This window comes from Puma concolor, chromosome C2, assembly GCF_028749965.1.
Source record: "Puma concolor isolate L17-30 chromosome C2, mPumCon1.1.hap2, whole genome shotgun sequence".
Taxonomy (NCBI): Eukaryota; Metazoa; Chordata; class Mammalia; order Carnivora; family Felidae; genus Puma; species Puma concolor.
This window is the reverse complement of record NC_141675.1, coordinates 465,437-492,177: the sequence shown is the minus strand read 5'-3', so window position 1 is coordinate 492,177 and position 26,741 is coordinate 465,437. Positions and strand designations below refer to the sequence as shown.

Genomic DNA, 26,741 nt, shown 5'->3' with positions numbered 1-26,741 from the left:
TTCTCTGATTGATCCTATGTTGGAAGCAAAAATTAAGAAAGCTGTCAGATTTTATTCAAATTCTGGTCATTTGGGATCAATTGGTACAGAGGTTGTTGTTTGGCTTCCTGGATCAGTTGTTAGAGATAATGCTCTGAATTCCTACAAGTCTGAGTTACAGATAGTAAGCTAGCTTCCTGAGCTACTTACTGTAGATAATGTTTTGGTTTCCTGGGCTGGTTGCTGGAGATTGTGGGTCAGAGTTCTATTTTTATATATCACCATTTTTATATATCATTGTGAATGTGTATATTCATCCTCTCAAATGCTAATCACATGAGGTAAAATTTATCAGGATTCCTGTGTGTTCTGGGCACAAACCTGTAGCAAAGTGTTGCTTTGTAACAGAAAGTATGGCAGTATAAAGACACATGTTTATATTTCCAAACTACCACTTATGAACAAATTTCAGTTGACTATCCTGGAAGAAAGACCAGATTGTTTATTCTCTCCATAGAAAAATATTACAAAACTATTATCAAGTGAAGATGTAATCAAAGAGTATGTAGCCAAAAAAGTTAAGAGAAAAGTTGTAATAATATAGACATATACAACATATAACAGTACAGAAATTATACACATGATAATGATGTTATGTAACTTTTATGGATTTTGTGATGCTTGTGTTGTCAGTTTGTTTTAAACCTATAATCTCATTTGAAATTAAAACTTCATTTGAGTTTCTGAGAAGGAAACCAATTTTCAAAGAACTAAGGAGAAAGGGTGTGAATAATTGGACCCAGACGCATCTGGCAGGTAAAAAGAAGAAAGGTATGGGAAAGCTTCGTTAGCACAGCCATAAAATGTTGAGATCATCACTGAAAGAGTTACCCTTGACAAATAGAGGGATGCTCTTTCTGTGCAGCAGTAGAAAAAAAAATGAGAGAATAAATATACAAACAGACAATGGCCAGATGATCTATAGAAATAAAAGTCTGACTCCCCAATCTACAGCAACCTGCCCAAGAAATTAATCACCTTATGTACAATAAATGGCCCAGGAAGCCAGTCTGCTATCAGTTAGACTTGTAAGAAGTCAGATTGCTATCTCTAGTAACAATCCAGGAAGTTAATTACTTCTGTAACAATCAAACCGAAGTGGCTAATACTTGATTAATAACTGACAGCTTCCCTAATTTTTGTCCCTGTTTCCAGCTTAGGACAAATCAGAGAAAGCCAAATATGCATCCCTAACCTATCATATTTGATAGCCCACGTGTAATTTCCCCAGGCCAATAGCCTCTAACCAGGGCATGCCTGAAGCTTTTCACTTGTTTTAACTAACAAGCTTTCCCCCTGCTCTGCTTGCCTTTCAGTGTCTGCAATGGTAACTGACACCCAAGTAGACTTTGCTTTTCTCATTTGGTTTTGTCTTTGTTTATTTCCTTCAAGAGAGGGAACAGGTAAATACAGAGATTTACTGATACAGAGGGAACTGGAATCTCAGAATGACTAAGAACACCCCAGAAAAGGAGACAGTTTCACCTGTGGAGCCGAGAGTGTAGAACTGAAGGCTTGAGAAGATGGAGAAGGTTTGCAGAGGGTGATGTGGAGAACAGAGTAGGGTATTAATAATAAGAAAGGGATATGGTGTGATGATTTTTGAGCAGCCAGATGGTGGGGTTGCAAATATCCTGTAAACTGAAATGTATAACTTTAGAGTAAAACTGCAATGTTGACAGGGGCCAGACAGGAAGCATAAACAAACAAAATTGTCTGAGGACAGTAGGGAATAGTGGAGACTGTGGCAAACTGCAGAGCACTGTCCTACCTGAAGGGGGAGCAGCTATTCAACTCCCCTTGTGAAGTCCAGATTTCTTTTTTATCTGACAGTGGTCAGGGGAAGGTCTCTCTTTGTAGCAACATTTGAGCAGAAGCCTGAAGGAAATTAGGGAATGGAGCATATAGATTCTGGTGGGAAGGAACATTCCAGGCAGGGGGACAGCAAATGCAAAAGACATAAGGAGAGATCATACTTAGCATGTTCAAGTGGCAAGTGAGAAGGCCAGTGGCCTGGAGCACCATAAGGAGGAAAGTGATAGATAGAATACTAGCACAAAAGGATACTGGGGACATGATTATACTTTGCCAAGACCTTGGATTTTATTTTAAATCGAATGGGTAGCCTTTGGAGGGTTTCTGGGCAGAGACAACTTGATTTTAATGAAGTAACTTGACTATTAGGTGGGCAAAGTTAGAAATAGGGAAATCAGTTACAAGGCTTTTACAATAGTCCAGGCAAGAAAGGATGGTGGTGGCCTGACTAGGGGACAGAAGTGGTGGACATGATAAGAAATGGTGAGATTTTGGATTTAATTTTCAGGTAGAGCAGTTTGCTGATGGATTAGATGGGGGTGGAAGAGCAGACCAGTGAGAAAGAGGATTCCAGAATGAGTCTAAGGTTTTTGACCTGGAATTACGGAGTTATTGCTAACTAAGCTGAGAAAACTATGGGAGAAGAAACTTTGGACAGATTAAGCGTTATCTTGGGGATATGTAAATTTAAAAATGTCAGCTAGAGGGGCACCTGGGTGGCTTAGTCAGTTAAACCTCTGACTTCGGCTAGGTCATGATCTCATGGTCCATGAGTTCAATTCTCTGTGCTGACAGCTCAGGGCCTGGAGCCTGCTTCTGATTGTGTGTCTCCCTCTCTCTCTCTCTCTCTGCCCCTTCCCCACTCATTCTCTCTCTCTCTCTTTTTTTCTCTCTCAAAAACGAGTGAATGTTAAAAAAATTTTTTTGTAATGTCAACTAGATATGGTCTTAGCTTGAGCAGAGTCCAAGGCTATGTGTAAGTAGTTTATTTAGGAGGTACAAGGGCCGGCAATAAGAAAAGGGAGAGTGTGACCAGGAAGGAAGAAAGGCCAATAGAAAGTTGTGTTATCAAGGTTGCTGCCATGTACAGTGAAAACTCAAATCTTCAAGAGTACCAAAAAGAATATGCAAAATGCCTCCAGGACTGTCTGTCTGAAGGGTAAGGGGCAGGAGCACTTATTTACCAGCTCCCCACCTGTAGTTTCTCCAGGCCTGCTAACACCACTGCACCTTCTAATTGCCCATGCCCTTAAAAAAGCCAGCTGTCTGCCCTGGGGCATTGAGGGAAATCCCTGGTGCAGAAAAGGAAAATTCTTGCTGAATTCTTTCTGCTAAGTGAGTCAAAGCCTGAAAGAACTGTTTATTGCAGCCACTTGAATCAGAAGCATGGGCGAGGGACTACAAAGCAGGACATGGTGCTAGAGGTAAAAATTTGGAAGTCATCAATGTATATGTAAACATACATAATGTCCTCTTGAGCTGGAAAGTGACTAAATAGAAGGAAATTTCCCCTGTCACACTTCAAATAAAACCATTTAAGCAACCATCCATTCTACCCATTCTTACCCTGGTAAGTTTGACTTTGACATAGTAGCCACTGGCAGAGCTCCCTTCTGTCTGAGGTTATCTCATATTGGATAGTGAAACAGGGATTCCCTCCTCCACAAACAAGATAATAGACTGCAGTGATGGCCCTAATTCAAACGGAAATTTCTACAGGCGTAAACATAGGATCCCTTACAGAGATGCTAGAGTGTGGACACCTGCACCATAGTCATTCCTGCAACTGGTGTGCAGCCATGTACAGCCATACACACAGAATAAATGTGTGCTTGCTTCAGTCTCTCACTCAGACCAGAAGTGCTTGTCTCCTGAAGAAACCTTACTTGGAAGTGCAGGCAACTAAGCAGCAATCAGAAGAAACACTTAGGAAATGATTGATTCACAGCACTTTTAAATTACTTAAAGCACTGAAGAGCTTAGACTAGACAGTTTCTAAGGTCCTATTCCCCTCACAGATTTCCATTGTGTTCTATTTTGGACTTGTTACATTGAGTAATTGAGTTCTTCTGCCTCAATGGCACAATCAAAGACTTTTATGATCAAAGAGCATGAGTTCCTGGAGCCAGAGGAAAGAGTCGTGGCTCATCCTTGGCTGCCCTGGATCTGAAGCCCTCTAGTGGTGAGAGTTAATTGAAGTTCCCAAATCTGGACTTTAATATCTGAAGTAAAATATTTGGCCTTTGATTTTTTTTCTAGAGGTAAAATAGGATCATCAATTAAAAGAAACACATTTAAAGGTTCCAATATGTTGTTATTTGCTGAACATCAGATTATATAATATTCCTGGACAGAGGATTTACAATCTAAACTTGAATAAGAAGCTAACCCTGGAGAAAGTATTGAAAATACTTAGGAGAAAGAAAGGTGATTATGTCTTGGGGGACCCACATTTATTCTTTTGTTATTCATTTTTAGATGGTGAAAGAATGTCTCCTGACACTGTGTCAGGACAGAAGTTTTTCCTTTCATCCCCTTTGCTCCTTTCATCCTCATCCTTAGTTACTGGGGAGTGTGTGGTGGGGAGGGGTGTCTCTTACCAGAAAAAAAAGAAATTAAGTATTTTAAAGAGAGGAATATATTGCAGAAGATAGGCTAAATGCACAGAGAAAACAAATAGGGTTTCATGTTCCCAGAGATTCATAACAGAAAGCCACTACCACCCTTTGAAGCAAAGGGACATCAAGGTACCTGGTGGAAGCTGCACCACAGTAAGCCTGACCAGCAAGAGATGGAGTCTCAAAGAAGATGCAGCTGGTGTCTTATAGGCAGCCTAAGGTAGAGAAAATATCCCTTCTCCATTCTCCTACCAGTGTCCTCCATTGGCCAAATCTCACCCAAAGCCAACTGACCCAGGAGTGTGGAAAACACCCCTATGATTCAGAACAGGGCAGAGGAAGGGTGTGGAATTACTCTGAGTACAAACTGGCCAGTGACTGGTATGATACAGAGTAAAATAATACTGTCAAAGCTGATAAATATTAGTAATAGAGACATCTTGTAGTCTTCTGGATGTTTGTAGAAGTAGACCATGGATCTGTAGGGCTGGCTTCATGGGCACATGGGCTGTGTAGTTCCACAGGGCCAACAAATTATGTAGCCAGTTCTGTGCATTAATAACCTACAGCTGTAGTTGTGGAATGTAGAGAATGTGGCTCTGCTGTCATCCTTCAAGGATAGAGCTAGGACCTACCACACACAAAGGACACTGGAGAAGCAGTGACTCTGAAGTTGACTTTGAGGGCTGAACAGTAATGTCAGTCAGGATCCAGGGGCAAGGGGAAGGGGTTAATAGAAAAGGGTAGGGGACTAGAAGAGAAAGGACCCCAGACTCTCACAGAGGGCTGATTCTGTGTGGACTGAGATATAAGCCAATAGGTATGGGTATATATTGTAGTCTATCTTCTGAACTCCCAAGTGTGTGAGATCTGCCACTAAGAATATTGAATCCTTTTTTGGTAAACAACTGTGCCTGTCCTTTCCAGAAATTACCAAGCACAATGAAAGGATTATGATAATCATTTCACAGAAGAGAACAAGAGATCCATGAAAACTTGTATAAACACACCTAATCTCCTAGGGTTTTCTGTGAAAGCAGTTTGGTATGGGGAATTTAAAATCTGTAATAAAGATTAGAAATTTCTTATTCAGAACACTCAATTGCTTGACTTTGCAATTTCCTATGCTACTAAACTCTTCCCATTCTTTTTTTATGCATTGCTTAACAGTTATGGGTCATAAAAGTTTTTAAATTCTTGGGTCTATAGCTGTATTTAAGATCATCTGTTTTTATTCAGACCAAAGAAGCTGGATTCTTGAATTTTTATCTTTTATTTTATTGAGATCTTAGTAGCAAAAAAAATTTGTAGGCATTAAATGTCAGAATTATATAGAATCTATCTTTTGATATATTGAAGTTTTTTTTTAACAAATCAACCTAACGTTTACAACCTACTAGGCATTTGTTCTAAGTGCTTTACAAATATTTGCACACAAAACTCTACGCATCTTTAGCCCTCCACTGGGGGTCTTTAACAAAAAGATTAATAAGAGAAAAACAGTTTAATGAATACAGTGTACATCATGCAGGAGAAACCTCAACAAAGGGTAACTCAAAGTGATGGCTTAGAACTCTGGCCTATAAGATGCTATCATCTTCAACAAAGAACAATAACTTTGTTTAGAAGTGGCAGGACAAAGGAAAATGGTTTTAGTCTTCCTAGAGTGGCAAACTACAGGAAGATCAATATATGGGAAGAAACTAATGGAGTAAGGTTTATTTGAAAATTCCTCTAGTACCAGCTCTATGGTGGTAAAGTCTAGAGTCATCTCCAGTAAAGCAGAATTTACATCCTGCCTTTAGGCAGAGGGCAAGGGGAGGGAGGTAGAGAAAGCTTTTTCTGTATTTGCTACTTCCTAATTGTCTTCAGCTCCAAATAATTTTTATGTCAAAGAGTCATATTTTGGGTAACATATTTGGTTTCTTTCAGGAGACACTATTATTTCATTCTACAGGTGAGAAAACTGAGGCACAAAGTGAACAAGCATGTAGCCTGAATTCCCTAAAATAGCTTTTTCTATTCTGTTATTCTTAAACTGGTTTCCCTTTTACTGGGGGTTTTTCACAAGAAGAAAGAAACAAGGGAAGTTTCTAGATCATTTACACCTCTTTACCTGAATTCTATTTTATAGAAGCTCCTAAGGATACTCCTCTTAAACTGCTCATCCAAACTGCCATAGTAGTCTGTGCATCATACCCAGCAGCCTTTAACGTCCACACACATTGTGTTAAAAATCACCAAGTTTATCTTAAAACATACAAAATGCAAAGATTAACAGAAGGTATCTGCCCTGAAAGAGATAGAAAGAGCTGAAAGCAATGTGTTAGCAGGCAGGCAGGAATACCTGATGCTCCTTGCCTCCAACACACACACACACACACACACACACACACACACACACACACACGTAAGGAGATGGGTAGCAGGGAAGCTTCCTTGAGGGGTGATCCTCATACTAAATCTTGAAGGAGAATATGTAGTTCACCAAGCAGAAAAGCAAAAAAAGAATTTCCAGGACTAGCATGTAAAGACGCATAAGCATGACACAGCATATAAAGAGCAGGATATGTGTGGTGTTAGAAGATAGTTTTCCAAAAAAAAAAAAGATAAAGTCATGACTCTCATAGAGATGTCTCATAGAAATGAACTTGTACTAACTTTCTCTCATTAGGCAGATTTTATAAATACCAGTTCAAAGGATAAGTCTAAAAAACAGACACACAGATCAGGAATATTGAAATGAATGTGCCAATTGAGGCAAAACTGGCTTCTTCCACAGTGAGAGTGGGAAGTCAACTGAGGATAAGACAGGATTTGCATGTCCATAGACCATTATTTTGTATTGCTACCACTTACTTTAAAATTAGTAAGATATGTCCCATAGAATCAGAATCAGATAATGCAGAAGGGTGACTCCTACATATAGTTTTCTACTGAAGTACAACTTTTCCCCTACAGGGACAACAAGAGACAAAATTTGTTAAATATTCAGTGGCCACAGGAGAGAACCATAAAAGGTTTGGACTTCTTTCTGCTAGTTTTAGTCTCTAAGTAAAGGAGGTTCATGAAGGACCAATCTGGGAATGCCAGGATCTCTGACATGGGAGGGGCAGGGCAAGGCCTGGCAGCAGGTGGAAACCTCACCGAAATACCACAAGTGTCACCTGCCGGACACCAAGACCTGACCTTTACCTCACACCTGCTTGTATTCACTGACCTTTGTTCCACATTTTTCCTTAATCTCTTTTTTCCAGCTCCTCTCTTAACTTGGGTAAATGGGAAGTGAAACTTCCCTTAAGCCATAGCGACTGCCCTAAGACCTCCAGCCAGCCCAGGCCACCCAGACCAGTTTGAATTTAACTTCTGACTCATGCTTGTGCAGATGGACCATGTTATGACCTCTAGAATAACTGATGATTACCTTAACTCATCATAATACTAAAATCCCCACCCAAGAGGGGCGCCTGGCTGGCTCAGTTGGTTAAGCAAGTGTCTGACTTCGGCTCAGGTCATGATCTTGTGGTTCATGAGTTGGAGCCCCGTGTCCTACTACAGTTCAGAGCCTGGAGCCTGCTTCAGATTCTGTGTGTTATGTGTCTGTTTCTGCCCCTCCCCTGGTCGCACTCTGTCTCTCTCAAAAATAATAAACATTAAAAAATATATATATATATATAAATAAATAAATAAATAAATAAATAAAATCTCAACCCCAGAAGGATCCTCAGCCTCATTTATATAACAAACAACGTATGTATAGGCATGTTTCCTTAAGGCACATGGACAACTTCTACCTACCCTACATATGATGACAAGGCTTCCCTATCTAAATATGCAACTTAACCCTAAATGAAAGGAACCCATTCACCCGTGTTCTTGGAGTCATGGCTTTGGAAGCCACTCCCCACTATCTCTTATTTGCTGCAAATGAACTTTTCTTTGCGTGACAACTCAACCTGGTGCAGTTTCTGGCTCACCAAGTAGGAAACTCAAGGTTGGTTTGGTTACACATAAGGACAGAGGCATGAATACAATTTAGGAGGCTGATGCCGTAGGTCAAATTCTGAGAGCCAGGCCCAAAGTAATGGCAAAGAGCAGAGAGTGGCTGACAAACACAGGAAGTAGAATCAAGCAGATGTAATGAATGTGGCTGTGGCGAATGAAGTGGAAAGAAGTGGTCTCTGATCGTTTCTAGATTCTTGGCTTACACAAATGGGTGGACAGTGGCACATCCACCAACACAGGAGGAGGAAGCTTGTCGAGGAAGGATTAAGCTCAGTTTTGCACATCTGGAGCTTGAGGTGTCTATACGGTATGTGGGTGACTATATTGAGAAGGCTGAAGGAACGGGACCCCAGAGGACGGGACGGTTAGAAGCCACTGGCTGACACTCATCTTTGCCAGTGGCTAGGCAGGAGGGGGCAGCACGTGAGAGAAAGGGACCCCAGTGGCTGCTGGAGGTTCCGGCCTAGGAAGGCGACTCGGGCCACAGACCCAAGCAATGAGGCCCTCAGGCGTAGCCCGCACCTGCTTGGGGCACTTCCGCCCGTTGGGCCCCGCCCGTCCTGCCTAGGGGGTAGCGCGGGCCCCACTTCCGCTTCCGCCTCCGCCCCCGGATCCTGACTGCAGGCGGCACGGAGCCGGGCTGAGGGCGGTAGGAGCTCTGCGGCGGGAGCGGCCTTCGCGCGGCTGGTGGGCTCCTGTGAGTGGGTGCGGCAGGCCTCGGTGGGCCTTGGCCGTGGACTGGGCTGGCCGCCTAGGGCGGATGCGGCCACCGCTGCCCTCGGGCCCCGCGGCGGCCCCCGGGCGTGAAGGCGACTCGCGAGGCCTGAGGAAGCGAGGCCGGCGGCCAGGGCCAGGCGAAGCGGGAAGTTGTGGCCCTGAGGCCACGGGACGCGAGGAGAGCAGGCAGAAGAGGAGAATGGTGGCCCGAGCGTCTGGGAGAGAAGAGGTGGAAAGTGACAAGTCGGGTGAGGGTGAGGCGTATGGGACTGGGAAGGCCGCCGTGAGGCGGCGGGAGAAGGGCCAGGGTAGGCGGGGGTGGGGGGGCTTCGGGCCCGTCAGACCCTCAGGGCTTAGAAGCAGCGAAGGAGGCGGAGCGCCCCTTGCAGCCGGGAGGACCAGTAAGAGAAGCCTCCTAGATCACTGGCATTCTAGCGTTTGCATCTCAGCCTGCCCCCCTGTTGTTTCACACTAGTGTGTAGCTTGAATTTGCATTGAGCTTTACCGATGCACGTGACTGACCGGAAGCCCTTGGTCAGAATTACTTTCAGAGGAATTCCTATTAGTGGTCCATTTTGGCTACTGTGAAGTGATGTTGATGCTAGCGATTATTCAGCTGGTTTGGAATTTATACGGGTTTGTATGGAGTTCCTTAGCGGAAATTAGGTTTTTCATTTGAAAACAGAAGTATATTCCCATACAGCTAGCTATTCAGGGAAATAAATGTGGATGGCTTCACAGTTTTTTATTTTAAGTGGTGTTGCTTTTTCCTCCTCAATATAAAAATCTTTTCTGGTATGTTTTGTTGTTTTGATCAGCCAAGGAAAAAAGAAAAGTCACTGAAGCTTCAAGTGATGATCCACAGCCAGGGATTGACCTGGTAAGAAAGGAATCATTAACCAGTTTGGAATCTTTCCAAACAGTGGAGTGCAGTGAATTTCAAAGTATGGCTTTCTTGCAGTCTTTGGGTAAGGAGAGTTTGGTAGAAGGTATTAAAAGAAGAATTCAAATTAAAAAACTTAAAAGCTTAGAGAGTCCACCTCTCAAAATAACTGACAATAAGGCTACACGAAATATTAAGGTTGAATTCCAAGATGAACTGTACAAGAATACTCCAAAATATTCTTGTAACAGCTTGTCACCTGGAGTAGAAAATAATTCCATTTTAAAATTACATGATTACAATTTTTTCCCCCATTCCAAGGGTTGTAATGATGGAAATAACCTTGCATATAAACCTCATGGTGGATGTATGCACATTCCAGAAAATTCCTCGAAGTTAAAGAAAGAAAACCTCAGGAGTCTTGCAGATAAGAGTGACACAAATAATATTCCCCAGCTCTTACAGACTGAAGAAAACTTAATGGGAGTAAATAGGTTATTATTTGAAGAAGCTGATTTACACCAAAGTAAAATTAATGGCTTGCTTTCCTGCCTTCAAAATGAAAAAAATAAATATTCAATAGAGGAGAACAATATTGGGAGAAAACCCAGGAAAAGGATGAAAGTGTCTGAAAAAGGAGATGAAATGGTTATTGAGATGAACTGCTGTAATGTGTATAACAAAACTGAATTGGTGTTACAAGACAACCAAACAGGTGCTGAGGGCAAAGGAGCAGAGACTTTAGAGGCTAAAAAAAGTCCTTTAAAAGTTTTGAGAAAAGTAAACCATAATACACTCTCCCCAATGGATCATTTATTGAGTCTTCCAGAAATAGGAAAAAAAACAAGTCCTGAACATCATGTAAATGCTATGTTTCAGAAAACCCTTGAGCCACTTGTGGAAGAAGAAACAAAGAACACTCCAGAGCCCTTAGGATTTAAAGGCATGGAGCCGGAAGAATATTTTAAGTCAATGCAAAGCTCAGTAGTGAAATTATCTAGTGATTGCCATCTTACTGAAAAGAGATCTTCACGGGAAGACTTGAGAAATGAAGCTGAAGAATCGAAGTCAGGCTGTCACAGAACAATACCGATGACTGGTAAAAGAACTTGGCCTTGTTATTCATGTGCTAGAATATCTGCCCAGTGTTGGAAAAAGTCTTCCTTGCCAGATTCAAATAACTTTCTTCCTGGGTCTCAGCAAAGTTTTAGGCAAGATGATTTTCTTAAACACCAAACAAATCAAACTCACTTAATTGATTCTAAATTATCATTACAGAGTACCATAACAAAAACAAATGGTGAATCTTCAAGCAAAGAAAAATTGAATTCTAATTTAAATTGTTTGTCTTCAGTCTCTGCAGTAGAGCCTACTTTGACGATTATAAAGGAACCTACAATTGATGATGGTAAAAAGATGAAGTCAGAGGAATGGAGCAGAAGTGGGTCAGAGGTAGTTTCTAATACTGATGAAGATACTCCGCTAACTAATGTGACTCAAAACTTAACAGGAAGTAAAAAAAAAGATAGAGGGAATTTAACAAAACTTAATTTGACAGTGGCTTCACAGGATGGCCAGGAAGCAAATAACTCTCTAGGCAAAACAATTCATCGAAAACCATGCATTGCTAAGCAAACACTTGTGGTTCCAGACTTGGTTAAAATATTGAACACAGGAAGACTGACTAATTTTAAAATTCCATTACTTAAGAATAAAACAGAAAAAAGAAAAGAAATAAATGCCAGGTCATCAGAGAGAGATGCTTATAGTCCCCTAGAACTTCTTGACAATTTATCTGGAGCAGAGGTAAGACAAAGTAGGAGTAAAGAAAATGTCTCCACAGTAACATCGGGACCTCAGTCTTTGAGTATACAAAATAGTGTAACTCCAGTGCAAGCTGATTCTGACTCATGCATGTGTAAGAATTCCTGTGGTATTTCTCCAAACTTTTTAAAGGAAAGCAATGATACTAAACCATCTAACTGCATCTCTGAACCAGGCAATATTATTTCTAATAAGGAAGCTGTTTCTCTCACAATTGAAAGAAATAGTTTTTCTTGTGATCTTGGGTGTATGGAGAAAAGTTGTGCCTTCTCTAATAAACAAGAAACATTCAAACCAGTTTTCTCTGAAGTTAGTGGTAGAGAAATGACTAAGAACTTTTCAGAAATTAAAATGGGGTTTCCAGATATTCTGAAAGCATATGAAGATGATGTCCTCTTAATTGATGTCATTCAAGATGACCCAGATCTCTTTGGGGTCTCCAATGAAGGGGAGCTCTCATTTACTTCAGAGGTCCCTATGATAAGCCAGGAGCCCATTGTTGCTGAAGAGCACCAATCAACAGACTCTAAGCACGTGGAACTTCCAGAAAAAAAAGAAACAAGCAATGACTTGAGGTATGCATGTTAAAGTATGCCTTTTGGTGCAGATTATTGTTGGGGGTTTCAAAAGCACTTTCTGCTCTTTGGTATCACTGATTTATTCAGTGATCATTGAAACTCCATTATGTTTTTAATATAGTTATTTACTAAATGTAATATAACACATTACTGCTGAAACCTGGAAATGTCATTATGCTAAAATTTAGAGTCAAAATAAAGCAATTCTATTTTGGATATTATGGGCACATTAGCAGTTCAGAATTTAAAATGGTGATTTGTAAATTACTGACACTGATGCTTTCAAAAGTCAATTACATTTATTTTCCTATGTTCTTAAATTATTACAAATATGCAGATATACTTTTATTTCAGCCAAGTTACTAAGAACAGTACTGTATATTTTAACCCATTTTCTGTGTCTTCCTTGTTAGATAAAAAATTCATTTTTCAAGGAACACAGAAACCTTGGAAAGGTTTATTTGACATATTTAGGACTTGAGAGTAGAATCAAAAGTTAAACCACTTTTCAGAAGAAAATGGAGTAAAATTTTTCTCATGGTTCTACTTTTAAGGTGATGGTTTTAAATGATGGTTTAGCCCCCAAAGAGGGCAATTTTGCCTAAGGCAACTGTAAATGGAACCAAGTAGTAACCTTCATGCTCAGGAATTTGATCTATTCTGGTTGATCCAAATTTTATTTTATGTTATGTCATATTTTACTAAACTTTTATGATTCTTCAAGCTCTAATCTATATGTTACAATGCTTGAATAATGCAATGTTTTGTGAACAGACTCAAAAGGAAACATGAAAACCCTTTCCACTAAGATTCAGTGTTACATTACTCAAATCTCTTTGGTATTTATACATTTTACTTAGTTATTTTTGTGATACATTCTTGATGTTTTTAGTGTTTCAAGAACTTTTTTTTTAATTTTTTTTTAACGTTTATTATTGAGAGACAGACACAGAGCATGAGCAGGGGAGGGTTAGAGAGAGGGGGGAGACAGAATCCGAAGCATGCTCCAGGCTCCGAGCTGTCAGTACAGAGCCCAGCGCGGGGCTCGAACTCACAAACTGCGAGATCATGACCTGAGCTGAAGTCGGTCGCCCAACCAACTGAGCCACCCGGGCGCCCCTCAAGAACTTTTAACTTACCAAATAGAGTACTTTCTGTTTGCCAAATGGAAGACTAAGCTTTATTATGTATTTTTAGCAGTATAATGAGATAGGATGATAGTTTGCCCATTTCAAAGATGGAAAAATAAAGATGACAAGTTGTCATTTGTCTAGGGTCACACTGCTAATAACATAATCGGGCTATGAACTGAGGCCTGTCTTACTTTAGAATTAGTGCTAAAAAAAGAAAAAATTTAATGATTAAGAACTTGACCTTTATAGTCTTTATCGTTTTTTAATCTTCTTGCCACCTATCAGCTATGGGACCTTTTAGGCAAATTATTTTACCTTATCTGTTAAAGGGGAAGATACTTGCTTCTGGATTGTGTGGGTTAAATCAAAGAGGAGATTTTGGTTTTAGCATGGCACTGAGTGAGGAGTAAGGGTTCAAAAGAAGGTAGTTAATGAAGGTGATTTTAACTCTTGGTATACCACACTTCTTTTGAGGAATACAAAGGGAAATTAGAGCAAATCCTGCATTTAAATAGAGCAGACATCTCCGTTAGCTAATAAGATGTTGACAGTAAGCTACCACCAAAGGTAGAAAGAAGTGTGAATTGTTAGGAAGTTTGTTTTCTATTCTTTTTTTTAGAATAATGGCTGATTTTGAAAAAAGTGATACATGTTCATTACATTAAAAGTATAAAAGGGGGGTAATCCTACCATCCAAAGTAACAAATCAATTGCTAACAATTTGTAGTCATCATTTTAGACATCTATTTAGGCATATACATAGACATATTTTAGAAAAATTATATTGTTATTTTTTAGTAAAAATATTTAATTTTATTTATTCTTGATTGAGGGGAAGGGGAACTAAAATGAAACTAAAGGGATTGCTGAAACAATATACTTCTGTATCACAAGAGATTAGTTTCAAAAAGTCTCTCTCTAAAGTTAATGAGAAATATTATTTAATAGCTTGAATTTTATCATGACTTTTAAAAATTATGTTCTAACTTCAGACAGCAGCATTTGCTTTCCAAACATGAAAGATGAGCATAACTGTACACTTTGGCTTTTCTACCAGTGTTGCCCCCAACTTTTGTGTTTTAAAAAAATGTTTTATATTGTTAAGCTTTGTGTCATTTACATTCTCTTCAATAATCTGAATTCCCAAAGACTCTCTTAGTTATATATTTTTTTTTTTTAATTTTTTTTTCAACGTTTATTTATTTATTTTTGGGACAGAGAGAGACAGAGCATGAACGGGGGAGGGGCAGAGAGAGAGGGAGACACAGAATCGGAAACAGGCTCCAGGCTCTGAGCCATCAGCCCAGAGCCCGACGCGGGGCTCGAACTCACGGACCGCGAGATCGTGACCTGGCTGAAGTCGGACGCTTAACCGACTGCGCCACCCAGGCGCCCCTCTTAGTTATATATTTAAATTGATTCAGTCCCTACCATTATTCTTTGTACTTTCCTCTGCTTTGGCTATTTTGATTCATTTCTTAGTTGGATAGATTTCAGAGCAGTTTTTTTCAAGAAGAGTTCATGATTGCTGTGTTCTTTAAGATCTTGGATACATAAGAACAACTGTTGTGTAGGCAAATTGGGTATAAAATTTTCAGTTTATGTTTTTCCTTTTTACAACTGTATGGTCATTCCAGCCTGCTTTCTGACTTCGTTGTGAAGTCTGAAGCCAAACCTAATTCTCCCATCATTCCTCTCTCAGCTGCCACTGCTGCCTTTTCCTCCTAGCCCTCCCCCCACTCCTCCTCCTCCCTTTCCACCTCGTCTTCCTCCTATCAGCTATCAGTTGTTTCTCTTACTTTCTGTCTTGGGATTGGTAATTATATGTCAGTTTTTCCTGGACAAGGTGAACCATTTTGGTTTGCAGTATCAAATTTACTTCAGATAATTTTTCTGATTGTCTTTGAACCTCATTTCCCTTTATTTCAGAAGTGCCAATTATACTTTTATTGGCTTTTTTTTCATATCTCCTTCTGAAATTTTGGTCTTCAAGTAAACTTGAAAATTTCCTCAGTTGTTATTTATTGCATTGTATTGTATTTTTTTTTTATTTGATTTTACTTTTTTTAGAGAAAGTGTGAGCCGGGGAGAGGGGCAGAGGGAGGGAGAGAGAGAGAGACAAGGAAAGAGAGAGAGAGAGAGAGGGAGAGCAAATCTTTTTTTTTCTTTCAAGTTTTTATTTTTTTTTATTTTTTATTATTTTTTTTCAATATATGAAATTTATTGGCGAATTGGTTTCCATACAACACCCAGTGCTCATCCCAAAAGGTACCCTCCTCAATACCCATCACCCACCCTCCCCTCTCTCCCACCCCCCATCAACCCTCAGTTTGTTCTCAGTTTTTAACAGTCTCTTATGCTTTGGCTCAGGAGAGCAAATCTTAAGCAGGCTTCATGCTCAGTGCAAACCCGAACTTGTGGCTCATTCCCATGACACTGGGATCATGACTTCAGCTGATATCAAGAGTCAGACACTCAACTAACTGAGCCACCCGGTGTCCCCTCAGTAGTTACTTTAATATTTTTTCTGCAATAGAAATACCCGTTTTATAATCATCCACAGTGCTAGGATCAACCTTAACGGGGAAAAATGGAGGTATGATAAACAGAGGGTCTGCTAATAGTTGGACACAAGGTTGTTAATGATTCTAGAACTAAATGAAGCTTAAAATATAAATTCAAATTTCAAAACTGTCCCTTTTATCAACCAGTTGCTGGTTCATATACTACTTTTTCCTCTAAGACACTAAGAGGTTGAAGCCTGTTAGACCGTGTTTGTATTTTACAGGAACAGAACTTAAGGATGGGAGGGTTAGGGGGTGTCTGACTGGCTCAGTCAGTTAAGTGGCCAACTTCGGCTCAGGTAATGATCTCGTGATTCATGGGGTCAAGCCTTGCATCAGGCGCTGCTGTGCTGACAGCTCAGAGGCTGGAGTTTGCTTCAGATTCTGTGTCTCCGTTTCTCTCTCTGCCCCTCTCCCACTCTTACTCTGTCTCTCAAAAAATAAACACTAAAAAAGGGTTTTTTTTAAAAATAATTAAAAAAAAAAAGTATGGGAGGGTTAGGGCAGATACGGTCAGAAGCTCTGGACTGCTTCTTACTGTTAAAACATAGTCAAGCCTGAATTGATTCAGTTGTTGGAGGAAGTGTTCTCAGACTTGGTTAGGGAGAATTTGTAAGATGTGTAAGTTATGTTAGAATGCTTATTCATTTTTGATCTCTACAATGGATAGAGTTCATATTAAAACCCAAATTATCAGAAGCATATTGGAACTAATCCACTAATCCACTAACACTTGAACTGATGAGCTTGGTAATGCATAATTTTTGACAATGATAAAACTTTTGAATTAGCCTGTAAATACATTAGCCTGAGATTGTCTATAATAGTGCTGACCTAGAACGTAGGATTATCTTCAATCACAATTTTATTATATTCTAAAATATAAGTTGAGTGATATTATACAGTGGATCATTGAGATTTTAAGAATCTGCCAAGCATTCGAGGGAATTGCTGTGTAGGTATGAAGGAAAAATCAATGTGCCTGAAACAAAAATACATAAACTGAAGTACTAAGAATACTAGTAGTTTAGAAAAGAGGGATGAAAAGGTATCTTGGAAAAGTCAGAATTTGTACTGATCCTTGAAATTTGGATTGATTTAGATTTAACAAAGGGGAAGAAGGAAAAAAAATTGGTGGGGGAAGAAAATTAATGAAGAAAAGGTAGGCATAAGGTAAAGGTAAATATGAATATGGTTGTAGAGGGCAGATTATGAAGCATTTCCTGACTCTTTCAGGCAGAGTTAGGAGCCCTTTCTGTTCCCATAGCACCTTTTCCTATCACAATTATGGCACTGATGTTATGATAGTAATAACTTTCATGTCTCTTGCCTATTAAACTGTTGGACTTCTTGAGGGTAGGAAGTTTCCATGTCTCATTTACCTTTGCAAGCCCAGTCCTCATACTTTGAGGGAAGGGAGAGAATTAAACTTTAAATTTCTATCATAGTAGGCTGTGCCTCAAGCATCTAGATTAGAATATATGTAAATGAAGACAGTGAATCCTTTCTTTCTAAAGCAAATAGATGTTGATGAGTACTGGGAAATAAAACTGGATAAATAGGGTGATGCCAGATTAAGATGGTTGGAAAGTTGAGCATCAGAAATTGAAGTCACCAGGACAGGACTAATGCTGGTGATCAATGAGGACCAGTTACACCATCTTTGCAAATTGGATTTAAATCCATAAAGAGCATTGTACCTTCTGGAGCTGGTAATAATAAACACAAACTTCTAGAGGGAAAAATGCCTGACACCAAGGTTGTTCAGATGATTCAGAAGACATTCTTTCTCTCCCTGTATATTTAGATTCTGTAGCCTTTTAGAAAGCTTACCTTCCTCCATTCTGCCTTTCCACTGAATATCTGAGACACTCTGTAGTGCAAAATTTTACACTGAATTATCAGAACTGATATTTGGTGTCTGCCCTGTGCTAGATACATCACTTACATTATTTTATTTCGTAGAATAATTCTGAGGTTGAAACTGGCCCTTTTTATTTTAATTCTTTTTTAAGTCCAGTTGACATACAATGTTGTATTAGTTTCAGGTATACAGTATAGTGACTCACTATCTCTGTACCTTATGCTATGCTCACCACAAGTTTAAATACCATCTGTCACCTTACAATAGTATTACAATATCATTGACTATATTTCCTATGCTGTGCCTTTTCTTCCCATGAATTTTTCACTCCATAACTAGAATCCTGTATCTCCTATTCTCCTTAACCCAGTTTTTCCATTCCCATACCTCCCTTCCCTGTAGCAATCATCAGTTCATTCTTTATAGGTTTCATTCTGCTTTTTGTTTATTCATTTGTTTTTTAGATTCCACATATGAGTGAAATCATATAGTATTTGTCTTCCTCAGTCTGACTGATTTCATTTAGCATAATAACACTGTAGGTCCATCCATGTTGTTGCAAATAGTATGACCAAATAGTATGACCTCTTCCTTTTTTTTTTTTTTTTATGCTATGTAATATTCCTGTGTGTATACACTACATCTTTATCCATTCATCTATCGATGGACACTTAGGGTGCTTCCTTATCTTGGCTAATGTAAGTAATGCTGCAGTAAACATAGAGGTGCATATATTGGTATTTTCATTTTCTTTCAGTAGTACAATTATTGAGTCATAATGTACTTCTATTTTTAATTTTTTGAGGAACCTCCATACTATTTTCCGCAGTGGTTGCACCAACATTGTACAAGCGTTCCTTTTTCTCTACATCCTAACACTTGTTATTTCTTGTGTTACTTATTTTAGCCATTCTGACAGGTATGAAGTGATTTTGATTTGCATCTTTCTGATGATTAGTGGTATTGAGCATCTTTTCATGTGTTCATTGGCCATCTCTGAGTCTTCTTAGGAAAAATGTCTGTTCAGTTTCTCTAAAACTAGCCCTCCTTAAAATTGAATCAAAGTGTTTAATTTTCCAAACGACACACAGCTAGTAAGTTAGTAAGGCCTGGATCTGAACCCAGGGTAGCTTGCTCTGAAGTTTGCTCCTCAGCCCAAAACAGCCTGCTAGAACAGGGCCATTTTGGTTATTTGTAAGACTTTAATTTGATTACAGATTGCCACAGAACATTAATCTACTTTTGATCTCTTTTCTCCGTCATTTCCTCTCTAAAGTGGCGGTGGGGCAGTTTGAAGAAGTGTCATTCTTATTTTTACTTTCTTCTCTTTTGGGTCACATAAACCATTGTGTTTTTTTGTCTTTGCCAGAATATATGATACTGTACTTTATGGAATACTGATTTGTAGTAGCAAGAGACCTAGCACCTCACACCAGGGCATCAGTCCAGGCAACCTCTGGCCCAATGAATTGGATACTATAATATTTCTCTGCTTTTGGCCACTGCTATCTACAGAATAATTGCCTCAGTAAATTTGTAGCAGCCCTATTTAGAAGCAGTATGTGAATGTGTAAATAAGTGAACACTGACCTCAAGTCAGCTAGTTAACATCTCAGAAGAAAGCAATAACATTTTGAATTTTTCTTGGGCATAGTTTTCAGACTTGTTCTGGTAGTAATAATTCTAGAGCAGTCCTGCTCTAGACTTTTTGTCAGTTACCCATAGCAAAGGTACATTTTGCATTACGATCCAGGACATACTTGTGAGTGTGTGAAACAGATTTATAAAAACAATATTTTCCCTACTATAAGAGATGTAGTATCATATTTTGTATTAAATTTTGTTTTATAAAAAAAAAAAAAAAAAAACAAGTCCTGGGTGGAACCCATTAAACTTCATCACTCCCTTACAAAATGCTGTGGTTGGAGGATAAACTTGATGTAATCCGTGTCGTTCTTCAGAAACCTCTCTTACTCCCCTCTCCTTCCCTCTCCTTGTTGCTCAAATCTCTTTTGCTTCTCTGCGCTTCTATAGCTTCACTCAAGTCTGTTTGTTTCTCTCCTTTCCTCATCCTCCCCTTCATTTTTGAACCTTCCCACTCCATCAAGGGAGAGCTGTACCTTTTCATTACAGCAGTACAAAACTGTAAAATATTTATGTGCATTACAGTGTTGCTTTATTATTTTTTTTAGTTTAGATAAATTTAATTTCTTTGTGTTTTTCATCTACAGAACAAAGTTAAATTACTTCTAACAAGAGCAGCATGTACAATTTTACCTTCCTGTGAGCTAGTTATTCATAGTAAAAAGTTTCTCATGCTTATAAGCTATACCAGCAATATTAAAAATACTATTTTAATATAGTACTTTGAAATTGAAATTAAAGCAGTATACTTGCTATATGCCTGTTTATGGTTTTTGTTTTGTTTGCAGATATAACCTCCTATGTGTCTGGAGCTATACCTATGTGAGAATGTAACTTTCAGGATAATTAGAAACCGCAAAAACATCCTTCAGTTCTTGTGTGTTTATTGAGTCACTTAATCGTATTCATGCTATTGCTTTAATCTCTCACAGTTTTTCCTTCCTCTCATTTCTCACTGCTGCTATCTTATTCATCTTTCTCCTAGATTATTGTAATGAGCTCCTGGCTAATTCTCCCTGAACTCTCTGTTTATCCTCCTCCGTAGTGATAGTCTGTAATAGAAATTGATCTGCCAGTGACTGCTTACATTGCTTCAGTGGCTTTCTGCCCACCTGAGGATAGAGTCTGAATTGCTTGGCATGTCTTTTTAAGGCTCTTTAGTGGATTGCATCCATTCTCTCTTTGACAAATATGGTTTTGGGGGGTGGGGGGGAGGGGGGGAAAGGGTAATAACAGATACGCACAGCAAGCAGCTCGTGGTTTCTACAGTATGTCATGTACTTGAGTCCTTTTGCATTATGTTACTTTATCTGCAAGTCCCTTTCTTTTTATTCAGCTATCCTTCAAGTCTCATCTGAGATGGTACTCTAGGAATTTGTTCTAGCAGTTTTCTTGGCACTTATCTCAGTGTATTATGTCTGCTTGTATGTGAGCCTCCCATATACTGGGAGTTCCTAGACAGAAGAGAGGCATCTTCATTTGGGTCTCCCTGTGGTGCCTGGCTACGAAGACGTCAGGTGCTGAGTATATATGGAGGGCAACAAGACACATCTGGGCCTTGTCCTCCCTAAGCTTTTGATCCACCAAGAGAGGCAGATATTTAAGCAAGTACCGTAAACTATAATAGAAGTGTGAGATGTTAAGGACTTCTTTTCAAGATGGTATTTAAGATGAACACTAAAGGAATTACCAAGAATTAGCCAGTTGGTGAAGAAAAGTAAATAGAATTTTGTTATAGGAGTAATAGCCTGTATAAAGGCCCACAGGGAAAGGTATGCCACAACTGAGAAACAGAGATAATGTTCCATGGCTTAGGGTTCATATGGCAAGAAATAAAGCTACAAAATGTGCAGAAAGCTCAGTCATTACATTACATCCTTTACAAATAGGATGACCATAGAATCTGTCTTCTGAACTACAAAACTTTTGAGAGTGAATTGAGGAGCTTTTAATAATTTAAGCCAAGACAACAGGACTAAACAGACCATCCTAGATAAACTAGAAGTCATGGTGAGTTTGAACTTTATCCTAACAGCATATAGGGATTCACCAAAGGACTTTTAAATAGACCAGATTTACATTTTAAAAATCATTGTATCTCTGGTGTGGCGGGGAGCTATTGTAATAATGAGGCCAGAGGACATGATGACTTCAAACAGAAGTGGATGTGGATTTGGAAGAGATTTAGGAAGTGAAGATTGATTAATCTGATTGATTAATCATAGGTAGGAGTTAAGAATGATACCTGATTTCTTTCTTATTTCAGAGAAGGACATGACCGTTCTCAGATATGAATGGGCAGGATTGGGGATGTGTTCTGCTCATGATGTCAAATCGTATGAGCCTTCTGTTCATATTATTATTTTTTCCATTCTTTAAACTATATGTTTCCAGTTGTTTTAGGTCTTCTGTCAGGGAGCAAATACTTCCTGTTTTCCAAAGACTTTAAAGAATGATGTATAAAATACTTTGTTTAGTTTTTCTCTTTCTTGAGTAGGAAGTAATCTTGAACCAGTGAGCGGTTGTAGAGCTGTAGGCTAGGTTTAATAAAACGAATTTATTAAATGAAAAAAATGGTGGGATTATGGGTGTTTATTATATTTTATTCTTTTATAGATTTCTAAATATTTAAAAATGGAGAAATGTTTAGCCATTTGTCCCTCATATAAATGTAGTTTTCATTTGTAGAGTCTATGCTATTGGTTTTAAAAACACTTCATTTAATCCTCACAGTAACCTCATGGATAGGTGATATTCCCATTTTACAGATATGGTTAGACTGAAAGAAATAATGTTGCCATAGTTGACACAGTTAAGCGGCAGAACGATATTTGAACCTAGGTTGATCTAACTCTGATCTCTATACCCTTAACCTTTAGACCATATGTGGTCTTTAGAGACTACAAAAAAAGATTCAAACAGCTGTCAAACTGTCTTCCTTTTTACATTGGCAGTAAGCTGTACATACATAAACTTCAGAGTAGAAGTTAAACATCTTCTAGTATGGGTGTAATAGTTTAGAACTGTTAGAACTGTCATCGGGTTCTCCCTGAGTAGCAGTTTGAATGGCAGCACTCCCTAACAGTTGTGGCTTATGTGTGTAATTAAAAGAAACAAATGAGGAATCTACTTGGGTGTGCTGGGTTTCTGAACCTCCAGTGTAATACTCTGTCCTTGGAGAACTTGAGCTGATCCTCACCAGCTACTAAAGCTGGTAATATATAATGTTTAGAGAAGTGGATCTGTGTAGAATCCTTTATAATGTTCAAGCTCTGTTTGCTTTATAATAGAGAACTTCCTGTACCGGATTCAGGATTGATGAAGTCAGAGGTCTGTGCTTCCTTGTCAGCAGGTAAAATTTGACGTTTTCAAAATATGTATATTGAAGTATCATTTTGTGTCTCTATTCAGGCCTAGCCAAAATGAATTCATTAAAATTGGAAGCTTCTCATTCTAGAGTTTGTTAAAACATGTTTTATAGTTTGTCAGTTTTCCTCAGTTTTATTGCTTGGTTGACAGATGAGATTGAGAGATTTTCCATTTGATTATTTAGTAAGTAACTTTGTTCAGCTTTATCTACAAAAGAGAGGATCATTGACCTTAGAAATTTTGTGGCATTATTTTTAAATGGAAGTATGTATTTAAACTTTATCACATTTTAAATCTGAATCCTTTTTATAATTTTTTGTAATTTACAGTTAATCATAAGTTTGAATACCTGGATCTTCACAGGAAATATTTTGAAAGTTAATTGTACTTTAAAGTTTTAAAAACATATTTAAAATAACTGGACGTAATCAAGAAACATTCGTAAATTTATCTTGATATATCTCAGTTTGTCTTAGTGCCATTCTTTTTATATCTAATATAATGGAGTTATTTTGAAAGAGGGAGGAATAATTGTATAGTTTGCTGAAAACTACTTCATGTTTGTCACATTGGACTTTAAAAGAGTCTGAATTCTAACTCATTTTTAGAACAATCTTTGAATAACTTAGTTATTTCACTGTTTGAAGTTTCTACAGTTGAATATTCTTTCTTTTCAGCAAATGAGATAAAACATGATTCCAAAGGTGAAAACATTTCCCTAGGGGAAATTACTAATGAGACCTCTGAAAGTGAAAATCTGGAAGACTTCAGTGAACACATAAAAAGTTCAGACTTGGATGAAAAGGTACAAGAGACTTGCATTTTCTTATTTCCTGGTCTAAACAGTGGTAATGCAGAATTTCATCTTAACAATGCTGTCAGTAGTTCAGACTTGGATGAAAAGGTACTGTGGGAATCTTCTGCATTTTCCTATTTCTTGGTCTAAATAGTTATAATACAGAAATTCATCATAACAGTGTGGTCAGGTGACAAGTGTAACGCCTTTTTATTGAGGAAAAGAATTGCATCATTCTGCTCCTAAGGATATATTGTTTGATGCTTTGCATAAGCACACTATTTACAAGTTTCACATGTCTGGGAAAATAAGGTGTTTAATTATTATTTAGTTTTTTTGTTTGTTTTTTTTAGTGTCCTGAAGTTGGTCTCAAACCTGCATAAGTCTCTAAATTATTACTTATTTTTCTGCCTCATTAAACACAAAGTTCTGAATATCACTTGATCTTTAAAATTTAAGAATATCCTAGTGCTCAAGGGCTATGAATGCACACAGCAGTTATTTAACCACAGATCCAGAAGGCATATTGGAGCGATGGCGGAACATACCACTGGCATATGTTATGGGGAAAAGTTTGGATATAAAGTTTGTTCTTGTTTTCTGCCAGAAAATGTGTATGATTGTCCTGACCTTTTGCATAATTCATTTGACTTCCTAGGCAACTATTTCATACTTTCTTTTTTCTCATTATTCCTCCTCTTTCATCCTCATGGCTAACAACCTAGTTTCCTACTTACCAAGCAAATTGAAGTAACTGGAAAAGAACATCCTGATTCCCTACCAAAACATTAGCCACTTAACCTGCATCTGCTCCCCAAACTCCAGCTTCTCTTCAATTACAATAGATGATTTAGCCAAGGATATTCCTTCCACTTATGTGCTAAAGTTCATCTCTTCTCTCTCTCAAAATATTACTGCAGTAATTCTTCTTTTATTGTTGGATTATTCTCATCAATATATAAATATGCTGTTCTCCCATTTTCAAACAGAACAAAAACCTTTACATAGTCCCATTTTTTTTTCCAGCTGTCACCCTATTTCTCAAAAGGCATATCTATACCCACTATTTCTAGTTTCTCTCCTCCAGTTCTCTTGAACCCATTCCAAAGATATTTGCCTTTACTGCAACCAGAATTATCCTTTAACTCTCTGGTTGACCTCCTTGTTGCCGAATCCAATGAACATGTTCTCAGTCTTAATCTTACTTAACCTATCATCATTATTTGTCACAGTTGATCACACTTTCCTTGAAACCCTGACTTTCAGGGTAAACATTGGTTTACTTTTTGCCTTTCTGTCTGCAACTTCCCAACTAATGTTGCTGGTGTCTCCTAATCTCCCTGACCTCTACATATTAGAATGACCTAGAGCCTAGACCATGATGTGTTCTTCTTTCCTATGTAGATTTGCTCTTTAAATGGTCTCATGCAACCTCATTGAATTAAATGCCATCTGTGTGCTAAGACTCTCAAATTTATAATTGCAGCCTGAACTTTCTGAACTGCAGACCTTTATGTCTAGTTGTCTACTGGATTTTTCCACTTGGATGTCCAATTAGACATATAAAACTTAACATGTTCAAACTGAATTCCTAAAACATCTATATACAGCCTACCAGACTCATTTCAGCTGTAGGAACACACGCAGGCTGAAAGTAAAGGGAAGGAAAAAGATGTTGAGTGCAAATGGAAACAAAAAGCTGGTGCAGCTATACTTGTATCAAACAAAATAGACTTTAAAAAAGAGAGTGTAATTAAAGACAAAGAGAAGCAGTACATAATGATAAAGTAGTCAATCCAGCAAGAAAATATAACATTTATAAATATGTATGCACCCAACATAAGAGCGTCAAAGTATATAATATAATTGCATATACTATACAATAATAGCAGAGGACTTTAACATCTTACTTACATCAGTCATCAAAACTGAAAATCAGGGGCACCTGAGTGGCTCAGTTGGTTAAACAGCCGACTTCCACTCAGGTCATGATCTCGCAGTTTGTGGGTTCAAGCCCCACATTGGGCTCTGTGCTGACAGCTCAAAGCCTGGAGCCTGCTTCGGATTCTGTATCTCCCTCTCTCTGCTCCCCCCTCCACTCTTGCACGCTCTCTCTCTCTCTCTCTCTCTGAGAAGTAAATAAATATTTAAAAATATCCTTTTAATTAAAAAAAAAACAACTGAAAATCAGTAAGGAAACATAAACCTTAAATGACATTTTAGACCAGATGGACTTAATAGATATATATGGAACATTCCATCCAAAAGCAGCAGAATATAAATTCCTCTCAAGTTCACACAGAATATTGTCTAGAATAGATAAGGTGTTAGGTCACAAAGCAAGTCTCAGTAAATGCAAGAAGGTTTAAATCCCATCAAGCATATCAAGCATATCTAGCATACCACTATTGTATGAAACTAGAAATAAATTACAAGAGGAAAATCAGAAAAATCACAAATATGTGGAGAATAAACAACATGCTACTGAACAATTGGTGAATCATAGAATAAATCAAAAGAGAAAAAAATACCTAGACACAATGAAAACGGAAATATGGCATACAAAAATCTACAGGATGAAGTAAAAGCAGTTCTGAGAGGGAGGTTGATAGCATGCAGGCCTACCTCCAGAAACAGGAGAAATCTCAATTTAATGGTACATCAGAAAGAACTAGAAAAAGAATAAAGCCAAAAGTTAGTAGGAGGAAGGAAATAATAAAGATCAGAATGGAATAAATGAAATAGAGAATAAAAAGACAGTAGAAAAGATCAGTGGAACCCAGGAGCTGGTTCTTTGAAAAGATAAAATTGACAAGACTTTTGGCCAGACTTAGAAACAACAACAACAAAAACAAGACTCAAAATCAGAAGTGAAAAAGAAGTTATAACTGA

The 26,741-nt window shown here is 38.3% G+C and overlaps 1 protein-coding gene across 7 annotated transcripts in view; it reads left to right on the top strand.

Moving 5' to 3' along the window:
- The first annotated feature begins 9,089 nt into the window (after nt 1-9,089).
- The window catches only part of TOPAZ1 (testis and ovary specific TOPAZ 1), a 94,254-nt gene continuing 76,602 nt past the window's right edge, over nt 9,090-26,741 (top strand). For 2 of the 7 annotated variants that reach the window (XM_086720272.1, XM_086720276.1), the window contains exons 1-5: nt 9,090-9,448; nt 10,013-10,074; nt 10,399-12,476; nt 22,975-23,036; nt 23,731-23,858. In XM_086720272.1, coding sequence (XP_086576398.1) covers nt 9,238-9,448; nt 10,013-10,074; nt 10,399-12,476; nt 22,975-23,036; nt 23,731-23,858 — 2,541 coding nt within the window. In that variant the 5' untranslated portion in view covers nt 9,090-9,237. Of the gene's footprint in view, nt 9,449-10,012; nt 12,477-22,974; nt 23,037-23,730; nt 23,859-26,741 lie in introns of all 7 variants that reach the window. The other 5 variants (XM_086720271.1, XM_086720270.1, XM_086720273.1 and 2 more) reach the window with 4 other exon arrangements.